The sequence below is a fragment of the Medicago truncatula genome, chromosome 7, assembly GCF_003473485.1.
Source record: "Medicago truncatula cultivar Jemalong A17 chromosome 7, MtrunA17r5.0-ANR, whole genome shotgun sequence".
In the NCBI taxonomy this organism is placed as follows: Eukaryota; Viridiplantae; Streptophyta; class Magnoliopsida; order Fabales; family Fabaceae; genus Medicago; species Medicago truncatula.
The window spans coordinates 52670362-52686560 of NC_053048.1; the positions used below are offsets into that span (position 1 = coordinate 52670362).

Consider the following 16199-nt stretch of genomic DNA (forward strand, 5'->3'; position numbering starts at 1 on the left):
TCAATGTAAGGCCGTAAGGGAAGAAAAAAAAAGGAGGAATCCAAAACATAAAGTTAAGGGAGATTTTAATTAATTTTGTATGAATTAAAGTTGAACTGTGATATCAAAAACCCAACCGTGTACTAAGTAGCAACTCGTCCATGTCCCAAAAATCATTCATATTGATTAATGTTTGACCCTCACTTGGTGCACCCGGTGTGTGTCTTGTGGGGAAAGGGATTGTTAAAGATAAGAACGTGTGTTAAAGTTAAATTAAATAGAGGGACAACAAGAAGCCCATGGGAGGTATTGAGATAAATCAATCACTCAAGCACTTTGGAAAAGCATAAACGAATTTATGGGAAAAGTGATAACAATAGCATATGGTATGGAGGGTAGGGTTATTAACTTAAACTTTATTTATAAATTATTATAAGGACCATAACACTTTGTCTTTCAGATTGAGAAACATCGACTACCTCTATGAAAATCTATTCATTAATTAATGGGATTCGACCTCCACGACAAAGATATGCACGATATAGACTGATTGCTACAAAATTTTTTAAGGGGCACATTATCACTATCTCACATCAATGGTTATTACTGACTTGTAATTTGGGCTAGTCGATCCTGAGCAATATTATTATCATGTGACTATGTGATTTTTCTTTGGAAGAAACTTTTCTCACCTCCAAATCACTTGGAATGGATGGATGGGTGTATATCCCAAAAAATAAAACAGTTTGTGTTGTTGGAATGTGTATAAATCAAGAGTTTTTTTTTTTTTTTTTTTTATACAAATGCGTATTTTTAAAATCATGTGTATTCTTTTTCAGATATGTTGAAACTTGTAAAATTAGAATTTGTATTGGATGTAGTCAAAATCTCGTCCATTCATTTAGTGTAGATATTGATACTTATTGGATTAAGATCATACAATTTAGTATTTTAGATTAAAAATGAATAAAATATGCATTTTTCTATACTGTCTAATCTGGATTAACGATTATCTATTTCTCTACTACATGAATGCACAAAGTTTTGACAACATGCAATCAAAATCCATAAAATGGTCGATTTTCTTTTTGACATACAGCAACTTGAAACATGTGTTAACAGGCTCTTTATTTAATACTTTTGTTTCTCTATTTGTAGCTAGGCAAAGAAAACTACCATGTATGGTAACATTAATACATAGTATAAGGATAGATTTAAGGATAGATTTTTGTTGCTCATGGCCCCATGTTTTCAAAGGAATTCACTCCAAAGGTTAAAGTCCCTTAAAGAATGGATGAATGCAGAGCACCAATACCAAACACATCTTTGCTTCATCCACCAATCAAACAAGATGTAACACTTAAAAAAAAAAGTGTGTTTTCAATAGATAGTGAATTTCAAACAAAAAGATTCTGAATGATTGAGATACTAGAAGTTAGACTGCTATTTTGAAAGAGATGGTTCAAAGTTAAAATGGATTTTATCAATAGATTTAGATTACATGGAAAAAGCAAAAAAGCAAAACATCTGTGATATGCATAATAGAAGGAGGAAAGTGACATTCATGGACTTTTATTAAGAAAAGATAGTGCTAATGAACATGGATGAGGCCATATGACCTGTGTACCAGGTGACCCACATAGTTTGAAGATTTAGTCTAACGTGCACACAAGTAAGTAAATAAGCATGCACCATTCACAAATTTGTTTTATAACATTAATTCAATAATTCACATAGGGTTAATTCAATTGTAGAAACAAACTTGTAAATGATGTAAAAATTGTCTCACTCATGTATCATATAATTGGTCTCGTTTAAAATACTTTTTTTCTTCTTATATAGTGAAATTTACATTACAAGAAACACACTCTCATGCAAAGTCAAAAAGAACCACCAAAATAAACCATCAAAGTAGTTTATAACATTTTTTTTAGCGTAAACCATGTACACATGCAATTATAGAGACTAATATCTCGAGATTTGTGAGATCCAAATGGACGACAAATTCTCCATAAGAGTTTTAATATTACTGCATGCTCAATGCTGGATTCAAACCATGACCTTAGTTAAAGTTAAAAGAGACCCGCAACATCTTATCTAAACGCTCGTGTTAGTCTATAACATTTAACATAACACTCTCAAATAGATCTTTTAAGATCATGAATATTTTATAAAGATCCCTTACTCAATTTAACAATTGAAATGGTTCGATCTTTGGTCCATATATTTCAGAAAGATCTTTCCGAAATATTCATATTCTTTCAGTGATCCATTTAAGAGTATAATTTGAATAAATAAAAAAAACTTTTCGAAATAGTCATATTCTTATGATCCCGTTTGAGAGTGCCATATAAAACCAGGGATGAATTAAGTAGTTTATCCCAACCACTAAATTTACAAAATCTCTGCCACCGTCATATTTTTATTTTGGGTAACATCATATACAATTTTATTTTATGACTTATAATTTTATGTGATAAAGTTTCAAATAACACATGATAGTAAATGTTCTTCTTAAAAACATGTTAATAAATGTTATCTATTTTAGAGTAAAAAATTTCACTTTAATTTATTAATTAAAATATATTGAAAAACTATCTACTCCTCATCTTATTAAAAACGTTCTAATTTAAATCCTCATTTTTTATTGAAGAAAATAAAAGAATATAGCAAAGAAAACTATTTAAATAACAAGAAAACTACATACAAAATAAAAAAGTTACATGCAATTTTTTTTCCTAATTAACTTTAATGGTCTGTTTGGTTGAAGAGAAATAAGGAAGAGAGAAAGAGAGAAAGAGGGAAGAGAGAACAACTTTCTCTTGTTTGGAATGAAGAGAAATAGGGAAGAGAGATTAAAAAGTAGTGGGACCCATCATTTTTGGTTTCTCCTTGCAATATAGAAGAAATGGGAGAGAGAAGACTATTCACTTTGTTGTTCCATTATTGCCCTTGCATTAAAATATTATATTCTCAAATTTTTTTTTGAGCAAATTATATTCTCAATCTATTCACTTTATTGTAGTACTTTTATAAATAATCAACACTTCTCTCTCTTCTATTTCTCTCATCTCTCTTATAACAAACAACACATCAAATCTACTATATTTCTCACTTCTTACTCTCCCTCTTTCTCACCTATTTCTCTCTTCACAACTTCTCTTCCAAACCAAACACACCCTGTATGTTTATGTTGAATTCATGAGAGAATAGTTACTACATCAATTTTTTTGTATACATTATATATGTACAAAATGATTTTTTTTTATTTGGTGATGAGTTTAATATGGGTAAAAAATGTCAACAGATTTTATAAATAAGGATGGATGGGTACATGTTTTACAGCCTTGGAGGATGGAAAGTCAGCTTCATAGAAATGGGTGACTTTATGTGGTACATTCATACGCATGGAAATTCTTGTGCTAAAAATGTTTTATTTTTCCTTAGCAAGAAAACTACTATAAGATCTTTTTTCAGTCTGACAATGCTGTCTAACCAAATAAACAAGTTTCAACCTTAGTCCTACAATCTTATGTATCATGAATGATTCATGATGATAATTAATGTTCTAAGCTTTGACACAACACAAGACAATGTTGCTGTCAGCTTTATTCAACATAAAAAATTTCACACACTCAACTTCTTGATTAGTAGTACTATTTAACTTGTTCTTATGTGTACTAATTAAGATCAAAATAATTAGGTAACCACGTGATCGTGATGTATGTATGAGAGTATGATACAGCTTTTAAAGTTAATGAATAGTTGATGAAATTGATGTGACCAATTAATCATATTGATATTGATGCTACGTATCATCAAGCAAGGAAAAGTTTACCCAAATTCTATAACCAGTCTTTTCCTTTCTTTCAATTTGACTCATTACCTTCACTGAAAGCTTCATGGTTTTAGGAAATTGATACTAATCCTACAATGGAATGATGGATTGTTCAGTAATGACAAGCATATATATCAAATAAAGTGGGGTACCTATATGTTTGGTTTGATTATGATACTAATTGATTGATTAAGCATGCATCATTAATTTGCATCCAATAATACAATTTATATTTTTTACTGTTTTGGATTTGAAAATACGAAAAAGGTGAGGTAAGAGAACTTGAAAAAGTAGAGACATAGTGTGTGATAAGTAGGATGGAGAGGACAAGTAGTGAACCACAGACAGAGGCAAACAATTTTGAGCTATTTCTTCACAAACACCATTTCATTTGAACTTTACTATTCTTGTCTAAAACTTAACTCTCATTATCGAGACAATGGTAAGGTTCTACTCATTCATCTCACTCATTTTTCTAACCTTAGCTTGTTTCTATATACATATAGTTGATGAGTTTCAAATCTTTGTAATACAGGCAGATCAAGAGGAAACTGAAGAACTCAAGCTTCTCACTGAATGGAAGAGAAAGAAAGGTGGATTTAGGGCTTCTATGTTTATTTTTGGTAAGCTGAAGTATAAACAAAAACTCTTTGTTGGTTCTGTTTTTTGCTGATTTGAATTTTGATGCAAACTATGTTCTTGTTTTTTGATGTAGTATTGTCAGCATTGGACAACATGGGTTTTGTGGCAAACATGGTTAGCTTAGTTCTATATTTTTATGGAGTGATGCACTTTGATATACCAAGTTCTGCAAATACTCTCACAAACTTCATGGGTTCAACTTTCTTGCTTTCTCTAGTTGGTGGCTTCATCTCAGATACTTACTTAAATAGATTCACCACTTGCTTGCTTTTTGGATCTCTAGAAGTTCTGGTAAGTCCTAAACAATAGACACATGAATGAGATTCTAAACAATATATATAATAATATCTTGATATCTTATTTTGTAGGCTTTGGCATTGGTTACTTTTCAAGCTGCTTCAGATCATTTACATCCAAATGCATGTGGGAAATCAAGTTGTGTGAAAGGTGGAATAGAATTCATGTTTTACACATCACTGAGTTTGTTGGCATTGGGAATAGGAGGGGTAAGAGGATCTATGACTGCATTTGGTGCTGACCAATTTGAAGAAAAGGATTCAAATGAGGCAAAAGCACTTGCAAGTTTTTTCAATTGGCTTTTGCTTAGTTCAACACTTGGAGCAATTACAGGTGTTACTGGTGTTGTTTGGGTTAGTACACAAAGAGCTTGGCATTGGGGATTTTTCATAATAACTATAGCTTCTTCAATTGGCTTTGTCACACTTGCTCTTGGTAAGCCTTTCTATAGAATCAAAACTCCAGGAGATAGCCCCACAATCAGAATTGCTCAGGTCTAATTCTCAATCTCTATTTGATTAATAATTATGAATTAAATATGTTTAGTCCACCACATACATAGATTTTTTATGTTAAAATAATAATAGCATATATTTTATTGAGTACACAGGTTATTGTTGTGGCATTTAAAAACCGAAAGCTGTCACTGCCAGAGTCACACGAAGAACTATATGAAATAAGTGACAAAGATGGAACAGTGGAGAAAATTGTTCACACAAAACAAATGAGGTGACCTTCCAATCTTCCTTCATTCATACTCAAATCAAGTTGCATACACAAACCAAACCAAAACTAATAATAATTGTATTTGTCCTGCAAATTGAAAAGACAATTAAAAAAAATAATAATGGTCCAGCAAATAGGCATGTTAGGATTCTTTTTCATGTAGTACATAGTAGTAGGTAAGGCCAAGGACATTGGACCCACTACTACAAATCTACATAGAAGAAAATGGATGAAATGAAAGATGAAAAATACGGAGTAAATATCTATGCCGTGTATAAATTGCTAAACACAAGATAAAAGTAATAAAAGTTTTCTGACATAACCAAGAGGTGATGATAAACAACAGTACTTGGTGTAATCAATGTTGTGTTTTTTGTTTTTATATCCCTCAAAAATATGCAACTTTAGGGAATAGCATAGCACCACCTTTGTAGCTTCGTTTTTTGTTTGAATCGATTAGTATAAAATATCTTTCACTTTCATTTTTCAGGAAATCATTTTACATATCTCAAATTGATTTTCAAGTGTTTCTATATACATGTTTTTTTAGTTGAAATGATTTTCCACACCAATTCACTTATGCAGCTTGATATATCTAAATAAAAATATATATAAATTTAATCAAATTTGGTTATAAAAAATTATTTCATTCAAAACTAATCTTCAATCAAACTGGCCAAACATGCATATTAAAAGGTTATGGTTTATTGAATCAGGTTTCTAGATAAAGCAGCAATTCCCCAAGAATACATTAAACCTCAACCATGGAAAGTGTGCACAGTGACACAAGTTGAAGAAGTGAAAATCCTAACAAGAATGTTACCAATAGTAGCTAGCACAATCATAATGAACACTTGTTTAGCACAGCTTCAAACATTCTCAGTACAGCAAGGGAATGTAATGAACCTTAAACTTGGTTCATTTACTGTTCCAGCATCATCAATTCCTGTCATCCCTCTTATTTTCATAAGCATTTTGGTTCCAATTTATGAACTTTTCTTTGTTCCATTTGCAAGAAAAATCACTAACCACCCTTCAGGAATCACACAACTCCAAAGGGTAGGTGTTGGATTAGTACTTTCAGTTATATCAATGACAGTGGCTGGGATAGTAGAAGTGAAAAGAAGAGACCAAAGTAGAAAAAACCCATCTAACCCAATAAGCCTATTTTGGCTTTCATTCCAATATGGTATTTTTGGTATTGCTGATATGTTCACACTTGTGGGACTCTTGGAATTTTTTTATAGGGAATCACCTTCAAGTATGAAATCATTGTCAACATCTTTCACATGGTTATCAATGTCTATTGGTTACTTCCTGAGCACTGTTTTTGTCAATTTGATTAATGTTGTTACCAAAAGGATTACTCCTAGTAAACAAGGTTGGTTACATGGGTTTGATTTGAATCAAAGTAATTTGAACCTGTTCTATTGGTTCCTAGCTATACTTAGTTGTCTTAATTTTTTCAACTACCTTTATTGGGCCTCACGCTATAAGTACAAATCTGAAGACCAAAATTCAAGCCCAATAGGTTTGAAGAGTTTGCATGAAATGCCTCTCAAAATGATTGGTGGGACAAAACAAAATTGGGAAGGTAGCATTGGTGGACACACACAAGATTGAAGATTTTGGAAGCATAGAGTGGAGACAAGAATGGAATGGATCAGTGGATGTTTTGGACTGATTATACTGAATAGAATAACCATGAGATTGCTACTATGTACTAAGCTTTTGATAATGGTTGATGTGTGTTTTATAGTACATGTGTGCTTGTATGATTGGTTTGCTATTGTTGGCTCTGGCTTGATCTTGTGTTCAGATTTTAAAGGCCTTCTTTTTTGACTTGTTCTTATAGTTATAAGGTAATTAAGTTGATTCACCTTGATTTGTAATTGGCTGTTTAGTAATTTTCAATAGTAAGCACTACTTCATATAAATACAATTTTGCTCTAGCAAAAGGATGTAACAAGTAACGACACACACTGGTGTTTAAGAGCAATTACTTGGCTCATACTTTCTCATCTCATTTTATTTATCTTGTTCACAAAATATTTTTAGAAAAATGTTAACGAGTGTCTTAAGGGTATTGTTTAAGCATCTAAAAGTAATAATTTTTATATTGGAAATTGCACGGTTATGACTTTAACATGTATGACTTATATTTTCAAACATAATTTCTTTTTATGGGATTCCTTAAACAATACTCTTAAGACACTTGTTAACAAGACCCATATTTTTATCATATTATTTGTTGATTTGGAATATTGATTTATTTGGGGAAACTCATGTCTCACGTTCAAAAGAGATAAGAAGGTCCACCACTGTATTACGGTGCTTTGGAATAATAATTCATCCATCATTTTTAATTACGGTGGTTTCCTGTAAGAAAAGCATAAGAGGTTAGAATGAAGTCAATGTCAATACCACGGTAGTTTAAGAGAATCTCAATACCATGATGGTCTTGAGGTAAGAAATTTAATTTGAAAGCCAATACAATAACTCATTTTTCAATGTGAATAATAAGAGTATAAAAATGTATTGTAAGTGCAACTCGGTTGGTGGCTCCACAAATATTATATATAGGAGATGTAGTTCATACCCAAAAATTATAATGAGTTAGTCTAACTATTATACTACTAGATCCAAAAAAACTAAATAAATAAGAGTATGCAATTCAGTTGGCAGGGGATCTTTTGCTCATAAAAAAAACTTGATGATTACTGTTTCAAGTTGGATAAAAGAACTATTGGGTCGTATAATCCAAGAAATTTTAGTCAGTAAAACGCATTAAAATCTTCTTTTCAATGGGTTTTCTCCGTCAATTGTCTTCAGATTATAGGGGGCTTTTCCAGCAAAAATGGGGGGCTAATAGAGTAATACCAGAAAACGTACACAATTCAAATAAATCAATCAATGGATAGAAAACACTGTTTATGACTGTTTAGGATGGGCCGGCCGAACATTTTCAGGCTAGTAAAAGTTTTTGGAAGTTTGCTGTTTACACTGAAGATTTGCCATCACACCTGAAAATGATCGAAATAACCCAAACAATAGTTAATTGCCGTTTTCTCCAAAAGAAAAATTAAAGAGAGCTACAGTTAACTGCCGTTGAAGGTCATTTTCAAGTGTGTGATAGCAATCTTTGAAGTCTAAAGAGCAATCTTCAAGTTTTTGTTTAGGTTTTAGAAAAACTACTACTATATAATATGTGACCTTTTTTTTTTGTTTTTTAATAAATTGAACTTTTTTTTTTTTACAGAAGAATAAATTGAACTTAAAAAAGAAAGTCTCTTAAATGAAATAAAAAACTACTAACATATTATTTTTGAGAAGATTAAATATGAGTTTGGTGACAATTGGTGTCAAAATTTGTGAATCATGTTGGAAAGTCGATAATGATGGTAATACAACAATACATGGATTTAGTGTTCCGTACACATTATTTATAAAAGATGATGAACCTTAATCAAAAATACATTCTCAATCTCAACTATGATTAAACCTTCAACTTCGTCCTCTACCATGTTAAACCAATTCCGACCGTCATCTTCAGATCCACTCCGATCAATTTTGATTTGTTGGTATGTGGGTATGCATGACTGTATCTGTAAGCCACTTGGAATAAATTAAGTATTGGTAGACGTAGCTGGCCATATTAACGACCAACATTTTGCCCTTCTATTTCGCTGCCTTTTCTCATCTTCTCTTAATTGTGCTGTGTGTGTGCTCTCAACCAACTACCCCTCTAAAAAGAATTATGCATCACGCATGTGATTCGATTCAGTCGATGCTATCACATGCACTACCGTTATCACAAGTACGTACTGTTATAATTATTACTAATTTCATGATTCGGTTGGGACCGTCAATTTTATTTGAGGTTCACATCAATCTTTGTGTCTATTCCACGTGATCAACCAGCATTAACAAATGTTCAAATCAGTTGAGCTTCACTTAATCATGATAAAAATTAAGGTTAAACCAACGTTGACAGATGTATTTGATCACACATAAAAAAGATCCTCATGCGGTAGGAGTTGAAATCACGTCTTACATTTACTACATTTTGATGAGAAATTTCAATTTAAATAAAAAATGAATAAATAAATATTTGGGTATACCTAATTGGGTTAGTAATTCTAAGACATGCTAACCAGTGTTTATAAGACATTGTTAAAAAAAGTATTGAAAATAATTTTTTTTTTACATTTTTAAAAGGGTTGATTACACAAGCTTCAAAGATATATTTACTATATTGGGTTCTCTAAGAATCGTGATAGAGTATAACATTTTTCATAATTTTTAAAGAAATGTAGCGCACTGAGCACAAGCTGCACAACACAAACTAATAGGCACAATTGCAATGGAAATGGTTGAGAACTGAAAGTGATGGCGTAGATACGTATAAGTTGCGTAAACGTAACGATATTACTCTTTTCAACTTGCAATATACCTCAAGTCTCAAGAAGCCATTGTTGTTACTGTTTTATAATGTGCAAGTGTAATAATATATAATAAGATAATCCCGTAAGTGTAGCTCAGTTGGTAGCTACTAGAGATAATGTTTGTAGGGGTTGGGGTTCGAACTTCGGATTTCCACTACTAAAAAAACTAAATTTAGTGAGGGAAATATAGTGAGGGAAAACGTAAAATCCCTCTCTAATTCCGTCACTAAATTTTGCGATCAAGGAATTTGTGAGGAATTTCATTTTTTCTGTCACTAATTTTGCTTTTTCTAGTAGTGTCCCCACTTCTATACACTTTAAAGTGTGTAATCTAGCCATTAGACTATTGAATATATATATATATATATATATATATATATATACAATAAGGTAAACACTCAATAACCTTAGTAAGGGAAATGTGTATTGAAAAGAAAAGCATATTTGATCCCCTGACGTTGAAGTTTGGTATCTATTGGCTATATTGTGCAAAGAACACTGAAAAAATAAAATAGAATAAATGGTATATATATCAACCATGCATATATAAATTAAAAATAAAAGCAAACACGAAATGAGGTGTAAAAAAGGAAGATCAATTTATGGACAATTTAGAACGATGAAAAGAGGTTGATAACAAAACAAATATCTTACTGTAAAAAACAAAACAAATAATACAAAGACTGATCACGGCCTTGTCTCGTGTGTATTCAGTACGTAAATAAGAAAGATCACTTTCAGATTTGGTTGTTTTTTTTTGTTGGTTACGAAACAAAAAAAAAAATGCACAGAAACCAAACACTCTTCAATAATAACATCATATAGCTGCTCATCTCGTTTGGTCCACAGAAAGGATGGTTGACCTCAATCCCATGTATATGTTAATTTGTGAACATACTCCTGACTTCCTATCTTCCATTCAACATCTTTTTTTTCTATCACTCTTGACATATCACGTCTTTTCTCTATTTGTTTCTTTACGGAAAAAAAATACAAGAAATTCAAGAAATACACACCACCCCGATCACGTTTCAACGAAACTACAAAATATAGGTTTGACTTTGATTGAAATCACCAATGTGCAGGTGTAAATTTACTCAACTGATTTAAGCTAAAAATTAAAGAAAGAGTTGGAGATCTATGACTCTGGTCGTCACAACAAAATAAGTAACATTTCAATTAACATACTAACATATACCATTAAAAAAGAACATATCATATTAGTTCGTGTAAAGGGAGTGTTTCGATGTCAAAAAATCATTCTACTGTTTATAATTAGTTTTGTTACCGGTTAATTGTCGTGTGAAGATTATGTCTATGTTTGAAAGAAATAGTGTATAAATATCAGACAAATTAATCAATTGAATTTGTATTGTGTGATAAAATTAACAAATGAACCAACTTATAAAAATTAGAAGTTATACTCTTTAAATATGATATGGTGGTGATTTGATAGAAATAGATAGATAAAGAAAAGAAAAAAACAATATTGAAAAGTTTGGAAGATTCCAAACGTGCCGTGATAATAATAATAAAACTTGAAAGAAGCCCGCCCGGTGCCACTTTTTTTCTTTGCCTTATATATCTTTACTTTGTACCTCTTCCTTAATCACCTCCTAAATTTCCTTTGTTCACATTAATATAGAGAGAAGAAACATTAATTGTCATCGCCAATGGCTAAACTTTTCTGGCTTTTCATTGCAATAGGACTTGTTATCATCAACTTGGTTTATGGTCAACAACATCACTTCTTCAATGAAACTGAAGAACTCTTTCTGTTAGAGGCTCATGAACATGCAGCATCCTTTCTTGAGGAGGGTAATGGAAATCCTCTTCTCGTAGGACTCACCCTTGTTCACAATGCAGCTGCTAAAGGAGCAGGTACTATACTAGTACTAGTACTACCTACAAACAATACAGCACCTTTCTCCTCCTTTCCTCTCAACATTAAATATTTTTTTGTTTCTTGCAGTGTGCTTGGATGGAACATTACCTGGTTACCATTTGCACCGTGGATATGGATCAGGAGCAGACAGTTGGCTTGTTAATTTAGAGGTATTTCTACACCAAATAATAGTATTAAGGTTGACGAGTCTTTCTTTTCTTTTCGTCGTACTTTAATAGCATTTTTTTGTGAATTTTTTGGCTGATTCCCATTTTTGTAACATGCATATATGCCATGGCATATATAATTAACTGAAAATATTTAGAAATAATTAAAGTTTTAGGATTTCTAACTGTCATCATGTGTTGGTCAAGCTACTTTCCCTTTTTTGCTGTAAAAAAGTTATAGTGATACTAAAGAGAAAATACTCTGTCAGGGAGGTGGATGGTGTAACAATGTCAGATCATGTGTTTATCGCAAGAAAACACGGCGTGGATCATCATTATACATGGAAAAGGAGATACCATTCACAGGAATACTTAGTAATAAACCTGAAGAAAATCCAGGTTTTCATTCCATTTATCTATTTATATTTCATTTTCTGCTTTTTTAATTTGTTGTAGGCATTAGTCTCTCTGATCATGTTATTGTTGCTCGTGTTCGCAGATTTTTTCAACTGGAATAGAGCAAAGCTTCGTTATTGTGATGGTGGCTCATTTGCTGGTGATGGTGAAGATCAGGTACTATTAGATGTAAAAACTAATTACACTAGTGTAACTGACTAACAAACTGGTGTAACTAACTTTTACATTTAATATGTAAAATTTGATATTTTGGGTTCTTCAAATGTTACTTGTTTATACAGTAGACCTGTATCGTTTTTTGCATAATTAAAAGTTAGCTTTTGAAACTCAAAATTTTATAGCAGAAACTTGTCAGAGTAAGGTATAAAAGAGAAAAAATAACACCGTTGTTGAGATACACGACTTGAACTTACTTGACATTCATTCATGTGATGAAATGAGTATTTACTACTTTATTTGCATATGTTGTCTGGTAAGATAGGATGCAGAACTGCAATTTAGAGGACAGCGTATTTGGGCAGCTGCAATGGAAGATTTGATATCAAAGGGAATGCATTTTGCTAATCAAGCTCTTCTTTCCGGATGTTCCGCTGGTGGCCTAGCAACTATTATACACTGCGATGAATTTCGAGGTCTCTTTCCAAGGACTACTAAAGTGAAGTGTCTAAGCGATGCAGGGTTGTTTCTTGATTCGTAAGCAACAAACAAACAAACAAACTACATTATTTCATGCTTTCAGTGCCATTTCTACAATCACTACAAAAAAAATTAATCTTTAGTTACTTATTAATTTCTGTTTGCATTGAAATTATAGGATTGATATATCTGGTGAGCGCACCCTCCGGAATATGTACAATGGTGTTGTAGGGATGCAGGTACCGCACACTAACCACAAGGAAACCAATTTATTACAAATAGTTTATATTCTTTCATGGCTATGTTATTTAACAAGGTTGCAACATTTGTAAGGCATGCTGAGAATTATTTGTTTGATCATTGTAGGAAGCACAGAAGAATCTACCGCAGATTTGTACTAATCACCTTGATCCTACATCGGTAATCATAATCATTGATAATTGATTTCAATTTTGTCAACTAGTTAGGGAGTCTTAGTTTCATTCAAAAGAACAGAAAATAGATCTCTCTGCTAATGCTTGCTTATAACTTGAACTTTCAGTGACTGGTTTTATTACTCCTTTTTCAGTGTTTCTTCCCTCAGAATTTGATTGCCAGTGTTAGAACACCACTTTTTCTTCTCAATACTGCTTATGATTCATGGCAGGTAAATATCCTAAGTTTGTCAATTGGTAGTCCTTAGTTTTTGCTTGTGATAAATAAATAATAGTATATGAGATGTGGAAGTAACACAAAATTGGACATAATACTAACACATAGACACCGATAATGAAATGATTAAATGTATCAGTATGTGTCAGTGTTGTGTCAATGCTACATAGTAGTTATCATTAAATTATTATTTGTTTTAAACAACATATTTTCCTACTTGTTATCAGATCCAGTCAAGTTTAGCTCCTCCATCAGCAGATCCCCATGGCTATTGGCATGAATGCAGATTAAACCATGCTAAATGCACAAGGCCACAAATCAAATTTCTGCAAGGTGATGTATGAGAAATAGTACCATCCATTGCAAGTGAAGAAAAATATTCAATAAATTATTATTACTATCATTCAGTTGATTAACACATTTCACTGTCTCTTGAATACAGGGTTCAGGACTCACATGTTGAATTCTATTAAAGACTTCTCAAGATCAAACAAGAATGGATTGTTTATCAATTCATGTTTCGCTCACTGCCAAACTGAGAGGCAAGATACATGGTTTTCAGACAATTCGCCGGTTATTAGGAACAAGGTGAACATTGCAGTTTCACTTACGTTGTTTTAAGTAATAGTTAAATAAAACAAAATGTACACAATAATTAAACTAGAATTTCTTACAATACTCTACAATTAAACTAATAATATGTACATACATTGACTAAATGTAGGTAATTGCTTTAGCTGTTGGAGACTGGTATTTTGATCGAGAAGGTGTTAAGGTCATTGATTGTCCTTACCCTTGTGATAATACATGTCACCATTTGGTTTTCAGTTGAGCCAAAGTTCATACATCATCATCATCAATGGAGGATTATGCTATTCAATTAATATTATGTTACACAAAATGCAAATTTGATCTGTCAAAATTAACTTGCTTTGATAGTCATTGGTGAAATTGAAAGTGTCTTTAACTATTTGGGAATGCTGAGGCAAGTCCTCTTTGTTCCTTAACAGCATAAGTATTCAGCCGTGGGATTGATCTAAAATCTAATGTTAGATTGTTGCTATTTATAGCATTTCCATTTTAGCTTGATTATAAATAAGTATTTAGATTAAAAATATTGAAATAAATAAAAATATGTGGAGTCAATTGTAGGACCCAATAATGTAAGTTAAGAATATAGTAAAAATGGAAAAATGTTCTTAATATATATGTGGCATCTTTGGATTCCACCAAAATGCTTCAAGAACACAAATATTGTTCTAGCATCGTAGATGCTACGATGCTCTAAAGATGTCTATCCAAAGTAACAAATAATAATGAAAAAGGGGGGCAAATTTTTTTTGTTCAGACCAATTTATATATTTTTTTGTCAAGTAGCCTAGTAGATAGAGCTCACACAATTTAATTGTGGAGAAATGGAGTGTCCGGGGTTCGAACCTCGGCTGTTGCATATAATATGCAAATATCTCTATCAATTGAGCTAAACTCACGAGGATTATAATTTTTTTTTAAGGAACCTATTTATGAGAAATACTTATATAGAGACAACACCAAATCAAAATTATTTAGGCACACACTCATTAAAATATCTATCATTTAATTATTTAAAAAAAAAATATTATTTAATTCTTTTCTCTTTCATATTTTTTCTCATTATGTGTGTGTTTAAATGAGTCACTTTTATGCTTGTGACTAAGCAAGTGTTTCTCCCTATTTATAGTATTATAAAGCACATTTTTAAGCGATTTGAATTGTATTTTTATTAAATTGAAACAAATTACTTTCAAGTTTCAAATATGGTTTGCAATTTACCTGAATCTATCTAAAGTGAGATTGTTTAATTTGTGAAAACTGACGCTTACTGCTGTTAAAGGCAATACAATCTTATAATTGTAATCAATCAAGTGAGATAGCACCAAACTACTAAAGTAAATATTACTCCATGGATGCCGTTTTAGAAGGAAAAAAAAATAAAAATTGTCTCCAATTTTAAGTAGTTTTACGAAACTAATAAAATATTAATGTTATTTAAAAAAAAACAAAAATGGTATATATATATATATATATATATATATATATATATATATATTCACACTAACAGAGACGCCTTTCTAGCACAAGGCGTATCAAAGAAGACGCTCAAGAAACAGAGATCCAGTCAAAACAAATACAAAGACAAACGGTCAGCCGATACCCAAACAAACTAACGGGTTCGACCGCCACTGCTGACAACCGAAAACAAAAGTTGCATTATTTGCCTTTAACCACCGGTATGAATGAAATTTGACCTTTTCAATAAGCTCCACATTGGGAGTGTGAGAACTATCAAAAAACCTACTATTACGCTCGTTCCATACTAGCCAAACAGAGAGTAACCAAAGTAATTATTTTTTTTTTATTATACTTTTTAACTCTGAGAAATGCTAATATGTGTCGTTGGGGCATAAGTTAAGAAATTAAATGTATGTTGAAGTTTTTTTTTTAATTGTGCATTCAATGTCTAAAAAAATTTCAAA

The 16199-nt window shown here is 31.7% G+C and overlaps 2 protein-coding genes across 2 annotated transcripts; both read left to right on the forward strand.

The window, feature by feature from the left end:
• Nucleotides 1-3838: 3838 nt before the first annotated feature.
• LOC11432050 (protein NRT1/ PTR FAMILY 4.6) lies at nucleotides 3839-7419 on the forward strand. The gene is made up of 6 exons (XM_003626075.4): nucleotides 3839-4259; nucleotides 4353-4440; nucleotides 4533-4750; nucleotides 4828-5250; nucleotides 5367-5485; nucleotides 6199-7419. The coding sequence occupies exons 1-6, from the start codon at nucleotides 4257-4259 to the stop codon at nucleotides 7103-7105; spliced, it is 1758 nt and encodes a 585-aa protein (XP_003626123.1). The 5' UTR covers nucleotides 3839-4256; the 3' UTR covers nucleotides 7106-7419.
• Nucleotides 7420-11493: 4074 nt separating this feature from the next.
• On the forward strand, nucleotides 11494-14759 carry LOC11432052 (pectin acetylesterase 12). The gene is made up of 11 exons (XM_003626077.4): nucleotides 11494-11808; nucleotides 11900-11982; nucleotides 12249-12378; nucleotides 12479-12552; nucleotides 12878-13089; nucleotides 13211-13271; nucleotides 13399-13452; nucleotides 13601-13678; nucleotides 13911-14016; nucleotides 14126-14271; nucleotides 14408-14759. The coding sequence occupies exons 1-11, from the start codon at nucleotides 11601-11603 to the stop codon at nucleotides 14513-14515; spliced, it is 1260 nt and encodes a 419-aa protein (XP_003626125.1). The 5' UTR covers nucleotides 11494-11600; the 3' UTR covers nucleotides 14516-14759.
• The last annotated feature ends 1440 nt before the right edge of the window (nucleotides 14760-16199 follow it).